This window comes from Mirounga angustirostris, unplaced genomic scaffold (genome assembly GCF_029215605.1).
Source record: "Mirounga angustirostris isolate CCGP_5_RB_7025 unplaced genomic scaffold, mMirAng1.0.hap1 SCAF_4, whole genome shotgun sequence".
Classification (NCBI taxonomy): Eukaryota; Metazoa; Chordata; class Mammalia; order Carnivora; family Phocidae; genus Mirounga; species Mirounga angustirostris.
The window spans coordinates 160393640-160416827 of record NW_026991712.1 but is presented as its reverse complement, the minus strand read 5'-3'; the positions used below and the strand labels follow the sequence as shown (position 1 = coordinate 160416827).

The 23188-nt window shown below is 41.4% G+C and overlaps 1 protein-coding gene across 1 annotated transcript; it reads right to left on the bottom strand.

The window, feature by feature from the left end:
- Positions 1-7202: 7202 nt before the first annotated feature.
- On the bottom strand, positions 7203-23128 carry RRAGC (Ras related GTP binding C). Its single transcript, XM_045898035.3, has 7 exons — positions 22794-23128; positions 20472-20675; positions 19302-19501; positions 16656-16770; positions 15513-15655; positions 13225-13373; positions 7203-8732 (listed from the first exon to the last, which is right to left on the bottom strand). Exons 1-7 carry the CDS (start codon positions 23028-23030, stop codon positions 8581-8583), a joined length of 1200 nt encoding a protein of 399 aa, XP_045753991.1. The 5' UTR covers positions 23031-23128; the 3' UTR covers positions 7203-8580.
- Positions 23129-23188: the final 60 nt, after the last annotated feature.

The window sequence follows — 23188 nt, the reverse complement described above, 5'->3', positions numbered from 1 at the left end:
TTTGGCCGCAGGACAATTATGTGTTATATTTATGATTTCCCTCACCCGGACTAGTTCACTTGCTCATTGACACTTGTAACCATATGCTAATGTATTGGGTTTAAGAAAAGCTCTCCTTTTATAGTTTTACATATACAAGTGGGGGGGAATGGAAATCCCAAGAAAAAAATGTGAAATCCAGAACATTCAGCCAAGTCGGGTTTTTCATTTCTGTTCTAAATAAGCCTCCTATGTGATTTGTGTTGAGCTTCACAACTGGGGTTCTTCACTTTTTTGAGTGCAGACCCCTTGGGGAGTGTGGGGAAAGGCCAGGTTCCCTTTGTCCAGTTGGTCTGTGCGATTTTGCGCACAAATTCAGGAGTCTCCAAACCTTTCCACTGACTCCTAGTGTCACAGAGTGAGCTTCTTGCATTAGAAGTTTGCGTCAGAAGAAGAATATCCAGCAAATCCCAGACTTGAAATTCTGTAATCATTATCATTTCCTTGGCCTGAAAATCATTATTTCTTGGCATTTGGCAACTGGCCACAAAACCCAGATCTTTCTCGTTCACTTCTTTCCAGAGATTATTTGCCTTCTCACTCACTACCTGACTGAGCTCTGAGCCAAGAATCATGACCTACATAGTGTGTGGGTGTATTAAGTTAGGACAACACCAACTGCTGTAACAAATAAAGCTCAGAATCTCAAAGACGTCACAGCAGAGATGTTTACTCACTGTTATGGAGGGGTCCAATGCAAGTGCTTTCGTTCATCAGATGATCCTTCCCACAAGGTGATCCAGCATCCGGGTTCCTTCCATGTCAAGGCTCTGTATTTCTGACAGTGTTGATGTGTTCATTGGAAGCTACCTTGTGGAAGGGGAAAGGACCAAGCCTAGAGGATCACACATGAGATTTTATGGGCTAGGCCCGGAAGTGGCAATGCACTGCTTCCAACTTGCATTCTATTAGCCAGAACTCAATCACATAACCATCCCTAACTGAATGCAAGGGATGCTGGAAATACTAACCCTGGGGCCAGGAAGAGAAAGCTCGTTTGTCGAACACACCCTGCCTCTGCCACCGTGGGTGTCTACAGCTACTCTCCAAGAGCTCTGGGGCAAGCTGCTTAGAATCCCCACATAGCCATTTTCCTTCCTCCTTTTGTAGACTCAGTCTCTAAGGCACTGTCTTACTACCAAGAAGGCGGACCTGGGCTCTGGCATCAGACAGATGGGACTTCAAGTCCAAGCTCTGCCAATAACTAGCAATAGGTTCCTGCAAGTTCCTTTGCCTGTCTGTGCCTCAGTTTACTCATCTGCAAAATGGACCACAACAACAGCTCTAACCTCATGACATTAGGTAGATTATAGGAGAAGACATAAGTAAAGCTCTCAGTACAATGTCTGGGGAGTTGTAAGCACTCAAATATTATAGTACCAATGCTTCTGCTAATAATTACAACAAAGACATACTACTGGGGCACCTGGGTGGCTCAGTTGGTTAAGCAACGGACTTCGGCTCATGTCATGATCCCAGGGTCCTGGGATCGGGCCCCACATCAGGTTCCCTGCTCCGTGGGGAGGCCTGTTTCTCCCTCTGCCACTCCCGCTGCTTCTGCTCTCTCTCTCTCTCTGTCAAATAAATAAAATCTAAAAAACAAACGAACAAAATAGTACTACTATTGTTATAGGCTAGTCCATACTCTGAAAATGAAGAAAAAAGTCCAAGAGACAAACTGAGATTCCTGTAAGAACTGAGATAGAATGTGGCAAGGGTCTGGCCTGGAGTAAAATTAAAAAGAATACCAGTTGGGGGCACCTGGGTGGCTCAGTCGTTAAGTGTCTGCCTTCAGCTCAGGTCATGATCCCAGGGTCCTGGGATCAAGCCCCGCATCAGGCTCCCTGCTCGGCGGAGAGCCTGCTTCTCCCTCTCCCACTTCCCCTGCTTGTGTTCCCTCTCTCACTGTGTCTCTCTCTGTCAAATAAATAAAATCTTTAAAAAAAAAAAAAAAAGAACACCAGTTGAACAAGCATTTTTATAACCACTCTCTTGAATCTGAAAGAAATCAAGAATAAATAAGTTAAGGATCTAATAAATATATTGGGAGAGGAAAGTCGAGGACCTATAGAAGCATAAAGTGGCCCAGATCTCCAGTTTGGAGGTTTTTCAAAGTCACCAATCCCCCTCAGCAAAATGAAGGTCTCTTCTTCGTTCTCATCCTTCTGTCTCTGGGCTGCATTTCGCACCACGCAGTCTACCTGGTGTTCTTCTTGCTGCGAGATCGTTCTGACTTCTTCCCCAGCCATCCTCCTCCTGCTGATTGACCGTGGCCTTCTCCAAGTTCTCCCCCGGCCCTCTCACTCGGCGTGCCGGCTCGGTCTTCATTCAGCTCAGCTTTCTTCCCCTCCATCCTGCTCCAGAGAACACTTCCCCTGACACCTAAATGAGCTCTTTTTTGCCAAATAGACTGCCTTTCTCAATTATCCCATTTCCATCAGGAGACAGCCACTGGGGGTCACAGAGTGAGGAAACAGAGCCCTTCCGTCTTAGACATCTAACCAGGAGGAGCTACAGTGCAACACAAAAGCATCCTTCAAGCATGGAAATGGCAAACAGTTTCATTTCCCAAGTCAAGACAGGTGTTAGGGAAATGGCCATGTAGTGCTATAAGCTTCCTTCTTGGCTCATCTTCCAAAACTGCAATGCCGATGCCTTTTCTGGGACTAAGCCTCCATCCAGAGAGTTCCAGCACTGCTTTTTCAGAATAAGATAGGCCTAGTTTGCTCAAATAAATGACCACTCCCTTCTCAGATGCCTCATTATCTGGAACACAAAGTTCACGTACCTATTCAGATAGACCTGTGGGACGGAGGACATGGAACTAAAGGAGGAATATTTATCATTTACCAAAATGTTACCCAGCACCTCTCTTAGAAAGAAAGAAAGAAAGAAAGAAAGAAAGAAAGAAAGAAAGAAAGAAAGAAAGAAAGAGAGAGAGAGAGAAAGAAAGAGAGAGAAAGAAAGAAAGAGAGAGAAAGAAAGAGAAAGAAAGAAAGAAAGAAAGAAAGAAAGAAAGAAAGAAAGAAAGAAAGAAAGAAAGAAAAAGAAAGTTGTCTAAGATTAATATTCCATTTTTGTGGCCCAGACTTTTCGTTCTGCAGCTTATGTTGTATTACACCAAATTAATCGTCCTCCACGTGCCTTCTGAGGTTTGATCACTTTAGCTCAAAAGATGCTTTTTACAGTGTAAGGGTCTTAATGTGGAAGTTGTAACACTTTCACAACACATTGGGAGTAACAGGCGCTTTGAAGCAGGGGCTGGGGGGCACCAACTAGTTTCCTTCCACTCAGTTCCTCATTATAACTGTCCTTGTGCAATGTTCTCAATTATATTTTAAACAGCTCTGAAGATGCATTGATGTAGCTAGTTCTTTTTACATTAAAATCTGTCTTTGCAGAAGAGAGTCACAGCTGGGGATTGTGGAGAGTTGCTATGGCCCCAGAAGAAAGAAAAGCAAGTGCCCATGGAAGGATAATGTATCCCAGCCTTTTCCTTGAAAGCTTTAGCTCTCAAGGGTGAAATAATTACAACAGACCTCATTTGAAGCAGAGGAAACTGATGAAAGCAGATATTTTAATTCAAAGATGTGGCTTTTCCTTCCATGGGAGTCTTTAAGAGCACACACATCCACAACAGATGGCTCAGGGAGCAAGTAGTCCTGCCTGTTATAGGATTATGGATAGAGCCGTCTTCTTAAGGCCCCTTTGTAACCCATAATCCATGAGGCAAAGGATGTTATGACCTTTGTCCTATCCCACCCCTTGTTAAAAAGCTGATAAGATATAAAAACTGAAAATCACAAACTGCTTCCCTTCTAAAATGTCTCTGATCACTCTTGAATATTATTTCAGGGGAAATAACTTCAGCAATTCTTTGGATCTCTAAGTTGGGTGTACACTTGGGTGATTAACAGACAATTTAAACTTTCAGAGCAGAGCAAACACGCAGGAGCCAGAAAGCGAAACGCTGTGTTTAAACAGTACAACACTGCCACCTAGAGGTCAAACACCAAGGCATCGGACACGACAGTCAAACCAGGTGAAAAAGCTAGGCAAGTTGCTGCCCAGACCAGAAGGGCATCCCCTCTCTCCCATCAAAGCTGCAATGAAAGGCAATTTAAATGAGCACGCGTTTTCCTCAACGTGTGGGATATTGAGGAAGTAGCTACTGCGGAGTAGCAGACTATCCCTCCCCCATCACTCCCAGCAAGGACAGGTGGTGAGCAAGTCACCAAGAAAGAAGCAGGGAATGGACCCTGCAGGACCCACCTCTGCAGGGGGAGAGTAGATGAAGGAAAAGGGAGTGGGTGGAGGGCTATTAGGGAGGATATGGCATTTAAGCTGAGCTTAGCAGGATGAATAGAATTTCTACAGGGCAGGGGAAGCTGATTCCATGTTGAAAGAACAGCAGGAGCTAACTAGGCTCAATTGTGAAAATACACAGGCTTTACTCTATTACACAACCAGGTCACTGAGGGTTGAATTAAGACACTTGGAAAATGGGGGTGCCTGGGTGGCTCAGTTGGTTAAACCGCTGGTGCTGGATTTCAGCTCAGGTCATGATCTCAGGGTCCTGGGATTGAGCCCTGGGTCTTGGGATTGAGCCCTGAGTCAAGCCCTGCGTGGGCTCCGTGCTCAGCGGGAAGTCTGCTTGAGGATTCTCTCTTCCTCTCCTTCTTCCCCTCCCCCTGCTCATGCACTCTCTAATAAATAAATCTTTAAAATAATTTTTAAAAAGACACTTGGAAGATGGAATCCTACTTCCAATCCCACAGAAAACGTTTCAGTGAAGTGTCCTTCAGTGTATTCATTATACATGGCTTGAATAGGCATTTCTTAGTGTTGCACTGACTTAAGAACATGGGGTAAAAACCAAGGCAAAAAGGCTTCTCTATTGTAGTCTTCTCAGAACCTTTAATATTTGACTGAAAGCAGTAAATCTCCAAGAGACTACAGAATGTGACTTCCAAAATTTGACTATAGAATTCTTTTTCTACAAAACATCCCACAAGCAAACCTTCTTCCTTCCTACTTAGGGAAGCAAGGTCAAGTGGTGGTTTAAGGATGCAAGTGCTAGAATCAAGCTGCATGGATTCCAGTTCTAACTCCACCACTCACAATTGAGTCTCTATGCCTCGGTTTTCCCATCCTCAAAATAGGAATATAGTCCCTACCTCACAAGGTACTGCGAAGATTATGTGAGGTAATACATATAAACCACCTAAAATAATTGCAAGTAGCTGCTGCCGCTTCATGTCTCTCCTGGCTGCTCTTTAGATTCACAGGCTCCCAACTCTGTGGGAGCAGTTCAGGAAAAATGCTGTTAATGGAAACACTCCAGCCATGCCGAACTGCTGCCCACATTCCCTTTAGAGAAGGGTCTCTGGGGGAAACAGGACACTGTTTTAAGTTACTTTACTAGCTTAGATGGAAAATAGTAACGATATTCACTAATAATCTCTTTTGGATATAACTAGAAAAGCTTTCAACATTTGTAAACCAAAACAGGACAAATCCACAAATCACACACGTTGCTTTGCCCAACTACGAAGCTTGTAACTATCTTATCTTTAAAATCATTTCTCTGTAAAAGCACAGAACTCAAAATGTAGAAGGTAAATTAACTCACAAACACCTTCAGCATTCTATATTGGGACTTCATTGTATATATATGTGTGTGTGTGTGCGTGTGTGTCTAGAGACTGTGTGAGTGAATGAGAGAGGAAGTGGTATGTGCAACAGCTAAACTCCTTGCTGCAGAAGACTGTAAAGGTTTTATTTAGCCATCTGTAGCAGTGCTCTCCGAGGTAGCCTGGAACTGATAACACAGGCAAACCCCTTAATAGTTTTGTAAGATTCTTCCATTTCCTTTATTTTTTTTTTTTTTTAAGATTTTATTTATTTATTTGACAGAGAGAGACACAGCGAGAGAGGAAACACAAGCAGGGGGAGTGGGAGAGGGAGAAGCAGGCTTCCCACCGAGCAGGGAGCCTGATGCGGGGCTCAATCCCAGGACCCTGGGATCATGACCTGAGGCGAAGGCAGACGCTTAAAGCCACCCAGGTGCCCCTTCCATTTCCTTTAATCCTGAGTCGTCTCCCTCATTCACTCTCTATTTCACCACTTCTCAAGTTTTCTCCTAAATCACCCCCTAAATTTATAATTTTCCATATGTAGTAAGGGGAAAAAAGTAATTCTTGGGCACTTATGTGCCACGGTATACTCATCTTGGGATTTTATCTCCATTGAACCAATGGGAGTGTGAGGCTGAAGATACAGGCAGGCCGCACTGGGCTGCCACATCCAGCGAGCAGGCCCCACCGTGCACGAACTATACCCAGGACTAGGCTGGCCAACCTCGGTTTACCAGGACAGCACCAGGGCACACCTGTCGCTCTAGCATCATTATGAATGGCATCCCTTCCACTCTCAACAGTATCCTGGCTTGGAGTTTAATTTATATGGTTATCCTATCTGTAACTCTAGACAAGCTCTCTACTCCTCTGGACTTCAGTTTCCCTAATTTGGAAACGGATACAGGATTAGATTGTATTTTAAGAGGTTTTATTTTTTTTAATGTTTCTGTGATTTCCATTTCAAAGTTTTAAAATCGAATTCTAAAGTAATCCGATCATGAAAATTAAAAGATCTTTCAACCTCTATCTACCTTTCTCCCTTCTATAAACTACTGTATACCTTACCCCAACCAATTCAGATCCCACCTAACTGACATTTAAGGGTCAATAATGAGTATCCCAGGAACTGGAAGAAACGAACAAGCTGGAATTGGTACACATTTTTTATATGGTGTCCTACCTAATTTATCTCCTTACCCCTTCCTGGCTTGGCTATAATGCATCAGTTATGCCAGGCCCTGCATATTCCTCACCATGAGAGAGATTTGTTGGTATGCCAACACCACAACCAAAAAACCCTTTCACCTGGGCCTGGACTGCCTACCCTAAGCAGAAATGGGCCAGGAGGGATGTCTGGACCCAAGGCATGAAATTCCTGCATCAGGACAGAGCTTGATGTCCTAAGACATACAGCCTGTTAACCATATGAAGCCATGAAAGGAATGGACAATAGAATGATCAAGTGAGACAACCCAATGTCCCATCACCCCACCCTCCTCCTATCGGAGGCAAATAAAAAACTGATTTTGGAGTAAATACATTTATTGATACCCATTTTATATAGTTCAGTGAAATAATCTATAAATATAAAAGCATTTTCTTTTGGATATCACCATGGTCCATGTAAATACTCAACAGTCAGAATCATCTGCAGGAAGCACTCCAAGTCACACTGTTAGGTTAACAGACCTGAATATACATATTTCATTAAACAGTGGCACTTATGTACTCAAGTGGTCCAGTGGCTTTGGAATATAGGACTACTGGGCATGTCGAGTAAAAATAATGTCACTTTAAATCAATGGACAGGGTATCAACCATCAACAAAAAGAAACAATTATGAATTAATATCCTAGGTGAAGAAAGTACCACAGTTGACACTCGGTGTCAGAATACTGGAGACACAGTCTGTTTAATGACACGTTGTGGCGCCATGTGCTCTCTCCAACTCCCAGTGGACAGCCCACCAGTGCCTTAGGGTCATTCATGGCCAACAAAACAGCAGTTCGTAAAGAATACAGATAGCTTAGAATAAAAGGTATGTAGCGGCTGGGACCAAGTCTACAGAAAAGTGAGCTAAATATTTCAATGACATAATGAATTTCTCCCCTAGGAGGAGGAGATTGTGGGGAAAACAAACTTCTCAAATTCCCATCGTTACACTGATCATGATCACTTATCTAATGGAGGAGAAAGAACCCAGATAGCTGGTACCCAAAACACAGGTGCAAACTTTTTCTTCTGTTTCAGTTTCTTCAACACTTCCAAGAGAATTAATGCAGCAGCCACTGTTGAGCCTTGCTCTCGACCTGATGCAGCATAAAACGTTCTCGTTTCTTCAGTAACAAACACAGGAATGTCCTTTGCTGCGGTCAGACCATGTGTCTTCTGAGTTAGCAAGCAAATGCATTTAAAACGACTTAGGTGTGCAATGTCCAAAACTGCAATCTGAGAGGCAGTGTTAGAACTTAAGCAAGGCAGGATTTTTAGAGACTACTCAAATGAAAACCTAAGTGAAGCATATAAAAATTCAGTTCTTTCTATTATTTCCAACTGGCAATTGACAGCAACATTCTCTGGTAAGGATGGGTAAGTGGTGTTATCTCCAGGTCCAAAATATCCCAACTACTTAAAATAGGACCCCAAAGAGGAGAAAGACACACTGTGTTCTGTGGTCTCTAGAATTCTTTTTTGCCTTTTAAAAAAAAAAAGAAATAGTAGCTTCAGTTGCACACCACTGGTTGAAGGGGTTTTCATCCAAACGAGAAACTCTACCCCTTGTCTCTAGTGGGACCGGCACCAGGATTCCCACAAGCGGCAGCTCCCCTGTCCTGTAGCACGTGGCATCTGACCCTGGAGTGAAGAGTGAGCTGGCACAGAGCCCCGACAGCTGGACTTCAGGCTAGATGGCATTTCGCGGCGTGCCATTGTGTGTCAGCGCTTTCAGGCTGGGGGCACTGGGCTGGTGACCACAGCTCCTGTGAGAAGTCACACCCACCTCAAAAACCTCATGAATAGCTTTCCGGAAACAGTGGAAGTTGTAGTCTATTAAACCTGCAAGAGAGAAAAAGAAGATGAGGCCCCCTGAATGTCAATTGTGAAATTATCTATTAGGAAATATTTGGTGACAGAAGGAAATAATTGGTTATGTATTAAAAAACACACACCCAACTGAGGAGTTTTCTATGTTAGAAACGTGATAAAGCAGATACCCGAAACGTGATAAAGCAGATACCCAAACCGTTAACACTGGTTACCTCTGGGGCCTGGGAATGAGCTGAGTCAATAAATAAAACAATCAGGAAGGTAAATTTGCCAAGAAAACCTACAATAAAATCTAAAGTGAAAATAAAATACTTTTCAAATTATCAAGCTTTTCCTTTCACAAGTGTTTCAGGCAGCCAGTGAAGAGCAGGAGGGAACAGCTGGAGCAGCAGTTTGGCACACTGCCCAGTAGAGCCCTGGGGTCTGGGAGGTACCGGAGAGCCCACCAGCCAGAGCCTCAGTAGCCTACACCTGCTCTCCAGGCAATGCAGCTCCTTCTTCATCTGTTTCATGAACTGGCTTCCAAATAAGATTTTGGTCAAACAGTTCTGTTTTGTTATAGAAATGGCTAGTTGCCTACCAAAAATCCACTCTTCCCCCTTCTTCCTTAGTAACGGAAACCCAATTTCAGATGAGCACAATGATGCTCAGCTAAAACATTACACTTCCCAGCCTTCCTTGCAGTTATGTGTGGCCACATGACCAATTCCGGCCACTGAGATAGGTGGAAGTATGTGGGACCTCTGTGAAATCTCCTTAAAAGGAAAAGGAAGTATTCTTTCCCCAGTCTTGTTCCTCCTTATTGTCTGGAATACGGAGCTCCAGGAGCCATTCTGAACCATGAGGTGACCTTAAGAATAGAAGCCAGTGAGAAGAATGGCAGATCAGAGAAGCATCAATGCCCTTGAGGATACTGGGACATGAAGACGACCACACAAGAAACAAATCAAAACAATACGGCGTTAAAATGACTACAAATGTCAAAGAAGTCTGCAGGAGGGAGAGCCCAGTGCGGGGCAAAAGCAGCCAATGAAAACCTCAGGGATGAGGCAGAACTTTGGGGATACAGGCAAGGTTTAGTTAGGCAGGAAAGAGGAACGATATTACAAAAAAACAGCAGGGAGCTGGCAATGAGAACACAGCACAGGTCAAAGACAGGAAAGAAACTGGTGTGGCTGGGGATAGGGGCAGAGAATTCTCACTGGGAAGTACTGGGAATCAAGTCTGACTAAGGAGATTAGAGCCAAATCCAGGAGGTCCTTCAGACTCAGGAAGGAAAAAAAAAAAAACTATAAAAGTTTGGTAAGTTCAACTACATTAAAAATTACTTCTGTGAAAATGGTAAAATAAAATTGACAATCAGGGAAACTTGAACACTAGCCAGAGATCTGATGAAATCACTGTTCTTTTTTTATGTTTATTAATGGCACCATTATGTTTTAAAAAGAATGCTATCTCTTAGAGATACCTGCTGAAATCTGTAGAGACAAAATTACTTGATCAAGTCAGAGATTTGTTTTAGAATAATCCAGTAAGGGGGCGCCTGGGTGGCCCAGATGGTTAAGCGTCTGCCTTCGGCTCAGGTCATGATCCCAGGGTCCTGGGATCGAGCCCCACATCAGGCTCCTGGCTCAGCAGGAAGCCTGCTTCTCCCTCTTCCTGCTCATGCTCTCTCTCTCTCTATCTCTGTGTCTCAAATGAATAAATAAAATCTTAAAAAAAAAAAAAAAAAAGAATAATCCAGTAGGGAAAGAGGTATAGAAAAAGATTGGCTATGATTTTGATAATTATCCAATCTGGGTGATAGATAAAAGGGGTTCATTCTGTTCTCTACTTTTTCATGTCTGACAGTTTCCACAACAAAAGGGTAAAAAATAATAATTTAGCTGGTACGATAAACAGAAAACAAGACTGACCATACACTGGTGACTCTTAAAGCAGGAGGATGGGTATGTGGACACTCCTTGTGTTGCTCTACTTTTGTATATATTTGAAAATTTCTGTAACCAAAAACGGTTTTGTTTTTAACTTTTATTTTTTTTTTAAAGATTTTTATTTATTTACCTGAGAGTGAGTGAGAGAGAGAGAGCACAGAAGGAACGCGAGGAGCAGACTCCCCGCTGAGCAGAGAGCCCAACATGGGGCTTGATCCCAGGAACCTGAGATCATGACCTGAGCCGAAGGCAGACGCTTAACTGACTGAGCCACCCAGGCACCCCTGTTTTTAACTTTTAAGATTAGAATGGAGGAAAATAAAGAACTCCTAAGAAGTACAAAAAGGATAAAGGTATACGAACAGGTAAATTGCCAAAGAACAACCTTGAACTGGCATAAAAGGTACCTGCCATAAGGAAAATGCCTGCCCTAACTAGTAATTAAGTAAAAATTAGAACCAAATGAGATACCATTTTACACCTACCAGATTGACAAGCATTATCAAGGACACGAAGTGACAAGAACTCCTACACAGTGCTGCCAGAGGCGAAAATGGGAAAGCCACTTTGGAAAGCAATGTTTAATAAGGCTGAAGATATATGAATACATCTCTATAAATTCCACTACTAAATATATTCTAAGAGAAACTCTCCACATGTGCAATGGCAAACGTGTTCTTCTGCTGCATCTGAGTATTTGTTGCAAAGCTATTTGTGATTTTAAAAGTAACCTAAATGTCCAGCAGAAAGAAAATAAATTGTGGGGGCGCCTGGGTGGCTCAGTCATTAAGCGTCTGCCTTCGGCTCAGGTCAGGATCCCAGGGTCCTGGGATCAAGCCCCGCATCGGGCTCCCTGCTCGGTGGGAAGCCTGCTTCTCCCTCTCCCACTCCCCCTGCTTGTGTTCCTGCTCTCGCTATGTCTCTCTCTGTCAAATAAATAAGTAAAATCTTTAAAAAGAAAAAAAAAAGAAAAGAAATTGTGGTATATTCAGTCAATATGGTGTGGAGTGAAAATGACTGAATGAACTAAAGCTACATGTTATCAACACAAATCTCAAAAAAGATCTTAAGTGAAGAGGGTGAGCAAGTTGCAGAAGACTACATTTTTACATCATTTACACAGAGATACACAATACAAAACTCTATATTGGTTAAGGAAGATACAAAGTAAAATAATACATCATGGGAAAATTAACTACTACATTCAACATAGCACCAAAAAGACTTCCAAGGAGACATACATCAAAGTCAACTATGTCTCTGCCATGTTTTAAGTTCTGAAGCTCAAACGTGAATACACACATTTTTGTTTATCCAAAAATGTTGTGTATCTGATATAGTTCATTAATATTAACCTTAGTGAAATAGTATTAATTCGTTCAATATTAAATATTAAAAACACAGACCATAGAGCAGGCACCTGTTGCAGTGAACAAGAGAGAGCGATGATAGATCCTTGAGGACTTAAATAACATGATGAAAGTAACTTTCTGAAAGCTAGTCTGTCTTTGGAATAAAAGACAATACATACTAGCCCCTCAAAACACATGCGGAGCACATCACCTCTAGTAGGACATGACTGCACCACCACGGGCCCGCAGGGAGGAGGACCTGGACTGACAGTGGGAGTGGAAAGGAAACCCAAGAAACAAATGAGATTTGGTGAAAATTCAATGTAAACAATACAGGAAAAGAAGGGAAAAAGGAGAACACAGAATGCCCTTGTGAAATGACCTGCAAGGGCCCCTTCGCAGTGCCTCCACACAATCACCTGACTGCAAGACATCTGAGCTTGGACACCAGGCAATGTCATAACTGGTAACAACACTACGGTAGCCAAGAAGGTCAGGAAACTGAGGGGAAATAGTCATCAGTTTTGACAACATGTACAAGATGATAATCAAATATTTAAGTGAAAATGTCTTACTAAGAGCTCCAAACATGGGACTGGAATATGGGCCCAAATCAGAGCTAGAGAGGTGAATTTTTCAACCACATAGAGAAGATTAACTGACCATGGCTTGGATGAGCTGACCAGGAGAATAAGGGAAGAAGCAAGCAAAAAGACGTGGCTCTGAAAAACGCTCAGAACTGAGAAAAACAAAAGCAACAGAAGAGGAGATCAGAGAAATACATAAAACAACTTGGAGAGCTCAGCTTTAGGGAAGCAAAGAGAGAGGGAAACAACAAGCAAGGAGGGCCTGGCAGGGTCACATGCTTGAGAAGGTTGAAGAGGCAAGAGAATGAGGAAAGGCCACTGCATGTAGCAAGAAGGTAAGCTGATAACCTGCCCAAGAATCATCTCCAGAAACAGGTTTGGGTGGAAGCCCAAGTGCAAGCATTTAGACATGTATTAAAAGGACCCAAAATAAGAAAGGCTGGAATTAAATACCTGATTTAACATAAAAGACCAAAAGAAGTCTGGACTATATATGGAAAGGAAGGGACAAAAGTAGTTTGAGCTGATACTCATCTAACACTGCAGTATTATTTTCTCTGATTTTCAAGAACCTAATAAATTTTTACAAAGAACTTAACATAAAAACAGCCTTTTAAAATGCCATTACCTTTTCGTTCAAAACTTTCTTCCCTAAGAATGCAGACCAGTGCCAAAAATTTAGTCACTTCCTTTAAATAAAGGACAGTCGTATTATTCAGCTTGATAATTGCCATAGATTCTTTGTCATAAGCACTTCCACTTCCATCTTCCTTTAACCTGTTTTAAAAGAAAGTATTCATTACAGGTTTCCCAGCGAGGTATTCTGTCACATTTAATTTGCACAATGACAAGTCCTTCCACCCAGTTTCCCAAGGGTCTTTTAAGAAAAAATACTGGCTTAAATATACAGCAACAGAAGTTCCCATTTAAGAAATAGGGCTCCCAGGGGCGCCTGGGTGGCTCAGTTGGCTCTTGATCTCAGCTCAGGTCTTGATCTCAGAGTCATGAGTTCAAGCCCCGCGTTGGGCTCCACACAGGGCACAGAGCCTACTTAAAAAAAAAAAAAAGAAGAAGAAAAAAGAAAAGAAAAAAAAGAAATAGGGTTCCCAGACAAGGATGCAGTATTCCATGCATGCACACCTTCATCATGTTTACCCAGGATACAGGGAATATAGGTTTTAAATCTTCCCTCATCCTAATCTGTACTGGCACAGTATACAAAAAAGGACCTAACGTAAGAAAACCGCCACTAGTGAAAAAGGAGTAAGTATAAAAACTAAAATGAATACAGTCTATCAAGATACTGTGGTATCCTGATGCTTACAAAGTGAGCCTTCAGGGTCTGAAAGCTATTGTCTTTACTAGAATTGTCAGAATTATACCTAGTCCTCCTTCAAAAGATGTAAATCAAGAGTTAAGTAAGAAATAAATATAATAGGGCGCCTGGGTGGCTCAGTTGGTTAAGCGACTGCCTTCGGCTCAGGTCATGATCCTGGAGTCCCTGGATCGAGTCCCGCATCGGGCTCCCTGCTCGGCAGGGAGTCCGCTTCTCCCTCTCCCACTCCCCGTTTGTGTTCCCTCTCTCGCTGTGTCTTTCTCTGTCAAATAAATAAATAAAATCTTAAAAAAAAAAAAAATAATTAAAAAAATAAATAAATATAATAAAGTACAACAAACTGCATGCATGGATTGTGTTAAGAATGAGATAATGGATATTTTTCTTCTCTTTTATAATGTGCCATATAATGTATAATGTATTTTACAATGTACCTTATGCTGAAAAAAACTTTGCAACTAAATTTGGTTTTTAAATTATGAAAAAAGCAGTTATGAAATTTTGATTTCTTTTAAAGAAAAAAACAAGTGTTCTATTCATCCATTTTTAAAATTAGGAATGGGAACATGAAGCTTTACCGAATAATATAACAAACAGAAACATCACATTTTCATTATGGAAAAAGTTAGAGTAAAGGAGAGCATGTAACCACAAAAGTGAAAAACAAATAGAAGACAGGAACAGACAGGTAAAGAACATGTGAGAGAAATGCATTCTCCTACTCAGTCAGCTGGAGAAAGACACCAACAAATTAGGCTGAGAGACCAAGGCGAAGGGCAGGGACAGCGAGATGAAAGAAGAGTTCAGACCAGGTGGAAAAGGGAACAGATAAAGGACACAGAAAGCAAAGGTTATGTTAGAGCATCAGAAAAGTGCCTTGGGAGTGCTGATGTTAATGTATGGGGGGAGTGGGGGATCAGGGCTATTAGAAGCAACAGAGGTTGTTGGCTTTTGAAATACCAGTAATTCTCCAAAGTTTTCACTCGTCCTCTGGACTATTCCACAAAATCACACCTTTGCTGGCATTTATAAATCTCTGTATGGAGTTTGGTGAATTTACATAAAGAAAGTTTACATTTTAGAAATTTATTTTGGAAACTCAGATGTATGGGTCAAATTTTTCTATGTGTAAGTCCTTCTGACACCCAAAATTCTGATTTCCTTGTTTCTTAGCTCTCTGAAAGATTAGGATCTCTCATTTCCATAAAGCCTGAAGATAAATTAGGAACCAGTATTTACTGTTATTCAAAATAAATTAACCTACTTTTTTGATCTAGCAGAGTCCCTAAGGAAGAAGACACAGTGCAAGCCCCCCAAATCATGGCAGGAGAAACTTTCATTGACAATTAAATCTGGCACTAGCACATTTTTTCAACTGTTCTTACCCATCCTCTGAAGCAGTAAGACCTAGCAGTCCCTCTACAGGGAAATCAAGCTCCAAGCGGAAGCACTATAGTCAGAACAAGTCCACTCCAAACAGTACCTGCCAGAGGCCTCAAAAATTAACCCCTCTGACAAACCAAACTGGTAGTCTTCCACCTGTCTGAGATCTTGTAAATATATATATATATATAACTTACCCATATATACAAGACACATCAATTACAACATCAATCATGTCACAGCAAAGTTCATAAGATTGCATATCCACAGGAGAACTGTCTGTTGCAATGTAGATTTTGCTGACAACATCGAAGAGAAAAGCTTTTTCAATACCTGAATTCTTGGAAAAACAAAATTGGGGAAGTATTCAGTTTTAAGAATCAAAATTTGTAATTTACCTAAGATCTTGAAATTATGGATTAACACACAAGGACATTTTTAATTGTATAGCCCAATACCAAAGAAGCAAATAGTATTTGGTTGAGAGACACTTCTGTTATCCAAAGAATAAAAGTGGAATCATTTCTCTGCTCTGATTTACTGACTTAACTGCAGTAAATTTGTTTTTCTTCCTCCTCTACTTAAATGATTTATTTGCTAAGACCCACCAAAAAAATTAACAAAAAAAATCCTCCAAAAATCAAGCCATGTTACATTTTCAATAATCCTTTCTTGTTACAATAATCAACCTCTGATTTGAATGACCTTGCTACCAGAAAGGCTTTCTGTGGCAATCAGCAAAACATAAAAGAATTAGTTTGATGTCAACATCTAACATAACCCAAAAGCCCAAAAGAACTGGGGATCACTACACCCTGAGTGCTTCAAAGTAATGTCTAGAAAATATAAAAGTTGAATGTTATATTTATTGAAGGAACATCCTTTTTCATTAAGCTGAATCTTCAAAATAAGGAAGGTGAAATCTGATACTAAGATTATGTTAGCAAGGAAAAGAAAACATCAATTTTTCAATGTGACCTCCTACAAAGCAGAGATTAAGCAGGAGTCAAATTCCCAAAACCCAGCCTTTTCCAGTTACTACTCTTCGTTCAGCAAACAGATGTCATGAAGATTTTTTTTTTATCATGAAGGTTTTTATTAAGAAAGCATGAAGAAATTTTTCACTTCATTTTAAGATCAAAAGGGTGAGCACTAAGAAAAGAACTCAGAAAATAACTCAAGCCATTTTTTTTAATGTTATGATTTATTTTACATGTTAAGTGTGTCATTAGTCTTTCAGCCTGATTCAGACTAATACAAGCCACTTTTTTGGAGAATTTGATAACACAAATATATTCAAGAAAATGGAATCAGAAACTGTAGTGAATTAGCTCACTTACTGATATAAAGATATTTAATAGGTTTTCCAAGGTCGGCAGTTGTGGGATGAGTTTCTGCACCACCTTACTAAATGCTTCAAATATTGAATGGTCATAGATACTAGTCAAATAAAAGCTGAAAAACACAACACAGTTTGATTAATTTGAAAAATATCTTAAGTTCAGTGACAATTATAAAATATAAAATTTTAAGTTTCTTAACATTTGATTTCACTAAGTTCAAATAAAGCCTTTTTATCTTGCCTGTCATTCCCTACTGTTCAAGAAGACAAACGTAGTTTCCCCACCTGGCTTGTAACCATCCATCTCTTCACAGCATTTACAAAAGAGGGCAATTTCCTAGTACCCAGGAAAGCATTTTCAGATGCAGAAACCTGAATATTCACCTAAGTCTTTGCAACCTGATCCAAAAAACCTGGTTTCTTAAGCCCATAACTGACAAAGACCAAGATAAAAACCAAGAGGGAGCACAGACAGGGGTGACATTTATTCAATAAGAATATAATTCAGGTTTCTTCAAAAATGTCATTTCCTCAGAAAGCTCTTTCCTGACCCTACCTAAAACAGCAGCCCTTTCCCCTAATTTTTTTCATAGTACTGATAAGTATCTAAAATTACACTATACATTTATTTGTAAGGGCTTCTGAGCTGTCTCATTCATCAGAATGTAAGCTCCGTGAGGACAGAGACGTGACGGTCTTGCTCATAGCTACAACCCCACTGCCTTGAACAGTGCTCATAAATATTTGTTCAATAAACAAATGAACAAAACTGATGCTCAGAATTTATGTAAATGACATAATTAGAAGGACAGGAGCTGGGGCCCTATAAAAAATAGGAATGGAACAGGAATCTGCCTAAAAGGACATACAGTGGAGAAGTAACATCCACAGATTTAACAAAACACATCTGAAAAAGAGAGGCCTTTCACATTTTAAACAATACAATTTTACCTGTTATTTTTAGCTCAGGGAGTATACTCCTCATTATGTAGTTGTTCTATTTATTTATTTATAAGTATACATTACAAAGTCGGAAACACAGAACTGTGGCTATCACACTTTACAGGCAATTTAAAAATACTTTCAAGAAGCTGATCTAGGAACCTAACCCAATACAAGATGGGGCTCGACTCTAGATGTTTGAGCAACGAAACAAGTGAGGCCAAGATGACCCCCTCCTAAAGGCACTAGGGACAAAGGAATATTTTATTGTTTCCTTTAGGCAAAAAGGTTAGCAATATGGGAAGGTCCTTCAGGGACTCTGAGGCTTGGAAGTAGATGGGGACATGGAGAACCTGCAACGTACGGGGCATTTTAGTAAGCTGGGTTTCTGGAAACCGGAAATTGAATACAGCCTAACCCACAGCCGTGCTAGTTATTAATAAAAGCTTGATGCAAAGATTCTACAGAGGTTAACAAGGCCTAGGGCCCTATAAGGAACTAGAGAAAGGGATGGCATGTACCACTGGGGGTGGGACGCCCCAAAAAGGGACAAGGAAGTGGTCTAAAGAGATTAGGAGAATTCCCATGTGCACTAGGGAACACAGGACAATCATGGCCTAAAATCCATTGTTAAGAGTAGAGTCCTAAAAGTAAGACTGAGGAAATTCATAGGGAGGCACTTTCACTTTCGCTTACAAATAATTTTTTTAAAGCATGAATTACTGATAAATATTTTAAAATTTCAATCCAGTCAAACTACAGATCAATAAGACTTTTTCTACATGACTTCCTAGAAGAATAACTGAAAGACCTTGGAGCCTGAGGCCCTAGGGAATATTTGGGGCAGGGATGGGGGGTGGATTGAGCCTATAAGGAAGTCACTCTAACAGACCAGGGACAGGGAAATAGCTGTACCATGGATCTCTCCCCTGCTTCCCCTTTAAGCTGTTTACATCATCAAGAGAACATTTTCTTGGGTACTTTTTATTACTCATATCTACCTATACCACCAAAAAAATACAAAATACAGAAAATATTCCTCATACACTTTCAGAACACAAGCACATAAATCATCAATCCTATCTAGTAGTTGTTCTTTAATCATTTCTTAACAGTATTTAATTATGAATCAGCAGTTCTTTAAACCTAACAGGAACCCTAAACAGATTTATAGAATAAACTCACCTAACCCAAACTTTAGAGATTCATAAAAGCATAAACTGTTTTTAAAACATACATAAGATACATTAGAGACCAGACTTGAAAATGTACCTCTTCCTACTGAAAAAAATACTGTGAAGACTCAAGCTACATAGTTCTACAACAGATATGACAGAGTCCTTGAACTGAGGCAAAATGAAAATAAATAAATAAATAAATGATGAAATCAAGAGAAGGGAGTCCCAAAGCAGATTTATGCCATGAGGAAACAGGCTGTTTCCAGTCTCTTGAGATGAATTTCTAAAAGCACCAATGAAAACACTTCACATGACTTCAATCGCCAGGAAAATGCAAAAAAATTGGGAAAGTAACTTCTCAAATACCATCAGGTTCCCAAAATTGAATTCAACAAAGAGATCAAGAACATTACAGATTTGGGAAGGGTATACCAGTAACAGAAAGCTACGTGTTTGTAATGACAGAGATGGGAATACATTTACACATTTTTCAGGGCTCTCATATCAAACACACATGTTGTTACCTAAGGTGGAGTTTTTCTAGCCCAGCATCTGCAAGGTCATCATTGGCCCTTTGATGAATGTCCCTCTGTGTTTCTATTTTGTGATCATCAGACAGACCATCAACTTTGTGAATAAAAACCTCAAAATTCATGTCTGGGTTAACTTTGTAGGCTTTAGAAACAGTAATGTGAAGTCTTGTTAAAGCCTCCATGTAGTCATCCTGTAAGTCAGAACAAAATATTTTTTAAAAAGAAATCTTGTAAAAGTCAGTAACGAGTTAAGAAAGCCTCAAACCACCTCTTTCCCCAACCACAGAAAATATATTATCCTAATTATTCACAAATACTCCAAACATTCAAATACATTAACTTAATCTCTCTAAATCTTTCATCTCTCCAGATAAAAAATTCAATTACCAAGTTAATGTAATTTTTAATATTGGTAAGAAAAGGGAAAAGGAAATGGACATTTCTTCCCAATAGAATTTTTTTAAAAGTAATCCCAGCTCTGCCATTTATTAGATGTGTGACTTTAAGCAGGTTCCTTAAACTTGTGATCTCAGTTTACTCATCCATAAAATTGGAATTATTATACCTACACCTCACAGTATTATAAAGAAAAAATTAAACTGGATCATGTATGTGAAAGCATCCATTACAGAGCCTCTCACTCAGAAAGCATGCCTAACTAACGTTTAAGCTTCTTAAGGTCAGGGACATGCCCCATTCATCTCAGGGCTTGTCACATGCTAGGCCCTCAATAAATGCTTGTTGAGCCAAACTCAATTTGGACAACGAAGAAAACTATTCACTTTAATATTTACTGACTCAGTTCTCCTATTCCTCATTAGATTATGGGCACCGAGAAGATCTTTCCAGTGAGTGACATCACTATTGTAATAGTGAAATACGGCAATATCCACTATTAACAAATAAAAGTGGAAAACTGCTCATTAACTGGAACTCAAAGATAATAAGCCACTATCTCCTAATCATCTCATATTCTGTACTCGCACAATGGCATGCCTGCTCCCAACACACCTCTGCAGTTCCATCTCCCATACTGCTAGGAAATCTATCGGCAAAGAAATCATCTGCAAGAAGCACATGATAAAGAAGATAAACACCTTTCCTTTGTGTCTACATCTTTTGACATGAGAAAAAAGAAATAAACATCATTATTCCTACTACCTGTGCATCGATGACATATATCAATGCTCCTGTTCCCCTGAAGATCATCTCGTAGTCAAAAGTTGGGTCAAAAAAGTCCATTTGCCCAGGAAAATCCCATATCTGGAAATTCACAAAGGAGCTATTGGAAATGTCATCTTTGTAAATCTTGTTGGTACTTTCCAAAAAGAGAGTCTCGTTGGGTGACATTTTATGAAACACCACCTGTTAAAAGAAAGAAGATAATTTTATAACTATTCAACTTTGTATTTAAAGTTCAAAACTCCACCCTGAATTAACATATAAAAAATTTGATCCTATAGCAAAAATTTTTAAAAAGATAAAAAGTGAATGGTGTATCAGCAATACTCACTATCCTTTTACTTCTGAGAGATGAGAAGGCACCAAATTACTTTCTATCAAGCCTACTTTGAAGCTGAAACTTTTCTATTTTCTCTGCACATAGTCAATCTTAGTAGTAGCAATGTCTCTCATGTCAACTGATTTTGTTTTCTGTTAAACTGTATTAATTCTGCCAAAATCTGCTTTAAGATTATAAAAGCTTATAGCTAAAATTTAAGATTTTTTGTTCATTGTAAACTTACTGGGAAGCCTATATCAGGCTCTGAGAATTAGAAAGGTAACTGACTAGCCTCTGCCTTCTCTGAGTTTGCAGTCTTGTGGAAGAAATAAAACAGACAGTAATTATACCAAGTAAAAAATGATATGGGGGGGGACAGGAGAGGAGTTGACAGGGAAATGACTGCTCCCATGAGAAAAGAAATGGTAAAAGTAACTTAAGAGGTACAGATCTGTGATTCAACAGTCTTGCACAATTCACAGCGCTCACCATAGCATCACAGATCTGTACCTCTGAAACAAATAATACATTATATGTTAAAAAAAAAAAAAAAGATAGCAGGAGGGGAAGAATGAAGGGGGGGAATCGGAGGGGGAGATGAACCATGAGAGACAATGGACTCTGAAAAACAAACTGAGGGTTCTAGAGGGGCGGGGGGTGGGAGGATGGGTTAGCCTGGTGATGGGTATTAAAGAGGGCACGTTCTGCATGGAGCACTGGGTGTTATATGCAAACAATGAATCATGGAACATTACATCAAAAACTAATGATGTATGGTGGTTAACATAACATAATAATAAATAAATAAAATAAAAATTTAAAAAAAAGTAACTTAAGAATCAGGATAATTACAATCCACACAATTCTAACATAAAGCTAATTTGTCTCTCACTATTACTTTCTAGAAAAGGAAAATGGGTAGTTACTACCAAAGTTTAGTCAATGAGTAACAAGCGAGAAGAATTAAATTCAGTTTGCTAAAACCCTACCATGAATTTACTCCAAATTTGCTGTAGAGGTGAGAAGACAAAACCCAGCAATCCAGTAAATTCGGAAGTAAATAAAACACAGTAATCCAGTAATTTCAGAAGAAGGCTACTTGTTAAAACCATCATGTTTACAAAATATCACAGACTTATTTTGGACAGACCTTTGCAACGGAGTGGAAAGGGCAACAGACCAGGTATCTGGCGTTTTATTACCACTTGCGTGTGAGGGGGATGGCTACTGAAGGAGGCCAACCCTGCCTCAGTTTCCCCCTTACTAAAAAGGGTCTAGCCCTCCATTTGTTCCTGACAGACCCGAAGTGAAAGCAAATGGGCTGACAAAGGTCTGCAAATATTCTCGAGGTCTCAGAAGATTTTTGTATCGCACATATACCAGGAGAGACTATCACCAGCAATTATACTCGTCTGGCCCCAAGTACCAAAACTGGTGGAATAACAGCTCCCCAGTCCCCAGTGATGTTAAATTCTCCTTCGTAGTAGTAAATATTAAAACGGCCAGTGACTTAGTCACAGCTCTTCCTGACGCAGGTCCCTGGGGCTCACCTGGGAAGTCCTGCAAACTCAAGTCACCTGAAGTGAGAGGAATACACAAAAACCGGGCAGGGGAAGGAGTCGGACAAGTTCTCCAAGTTGGAACTGCAGAGTACGTCTCAGTTTCGGAAAGGACTCTGGGGATGGGTCCCAGGGGGCGGAGGTCCCGGGCGGTGCCACGGGCACCTGCCTACCTCTAGCCAGTCTCGCCTTCGGGGACCCACTCGGCCTCGGCTGACTTGGGCGTGGACTCCGAGTCCGGGTCCTCCGCGGGCCGCACCTCTGGCCCCGCTCCCCAGAAGACTAGAAAAAGCGCGGTGGGACAACCCGGCCGGCCAGCCCCGGCCGCGCCCTCCTCCGCAACCCCCCCCAACGCGCCCGGCGGCCACCCGAGCCCCCGGGAGGGGGAGGGGGAGGCAGGGGACCCGGCGCGGCCCCACTCACCTTCTGGATGGAGGACTTGCCGCTGCGCCGGAGCCCCATGAGCAGAATCCTCGGCTTGGAGCTGTCAGCGCCCCCCGGGCCACAGCCTCCGCCGGCCCCCGCCCCAACCCCGCCGCCCGCGGCTGCCGCCTCCTCTTCCTCCTCCTCCACGCCGTAGCCGAAGTCCTTCGGAAACGAATCCGCCGCGCCGTAACTGCCGGCCAGGGGCGTCTCCTCCGCCCCGTACTGCAGGGACATGGTGCTGGAGCTGCCGCCGCCCGCGCCCTGACAGGCCAGGCCAGGCCAAGCCAGGCCGCCGCCTCCCCAGTCCGCCGCCGCCGCCGCCGCCCCCGGCAGCCTCCACCGCCGCGGGGCCCGCCCCCTAGAGCCCGGCCCTCATAGGCTCCGCGCCGAGG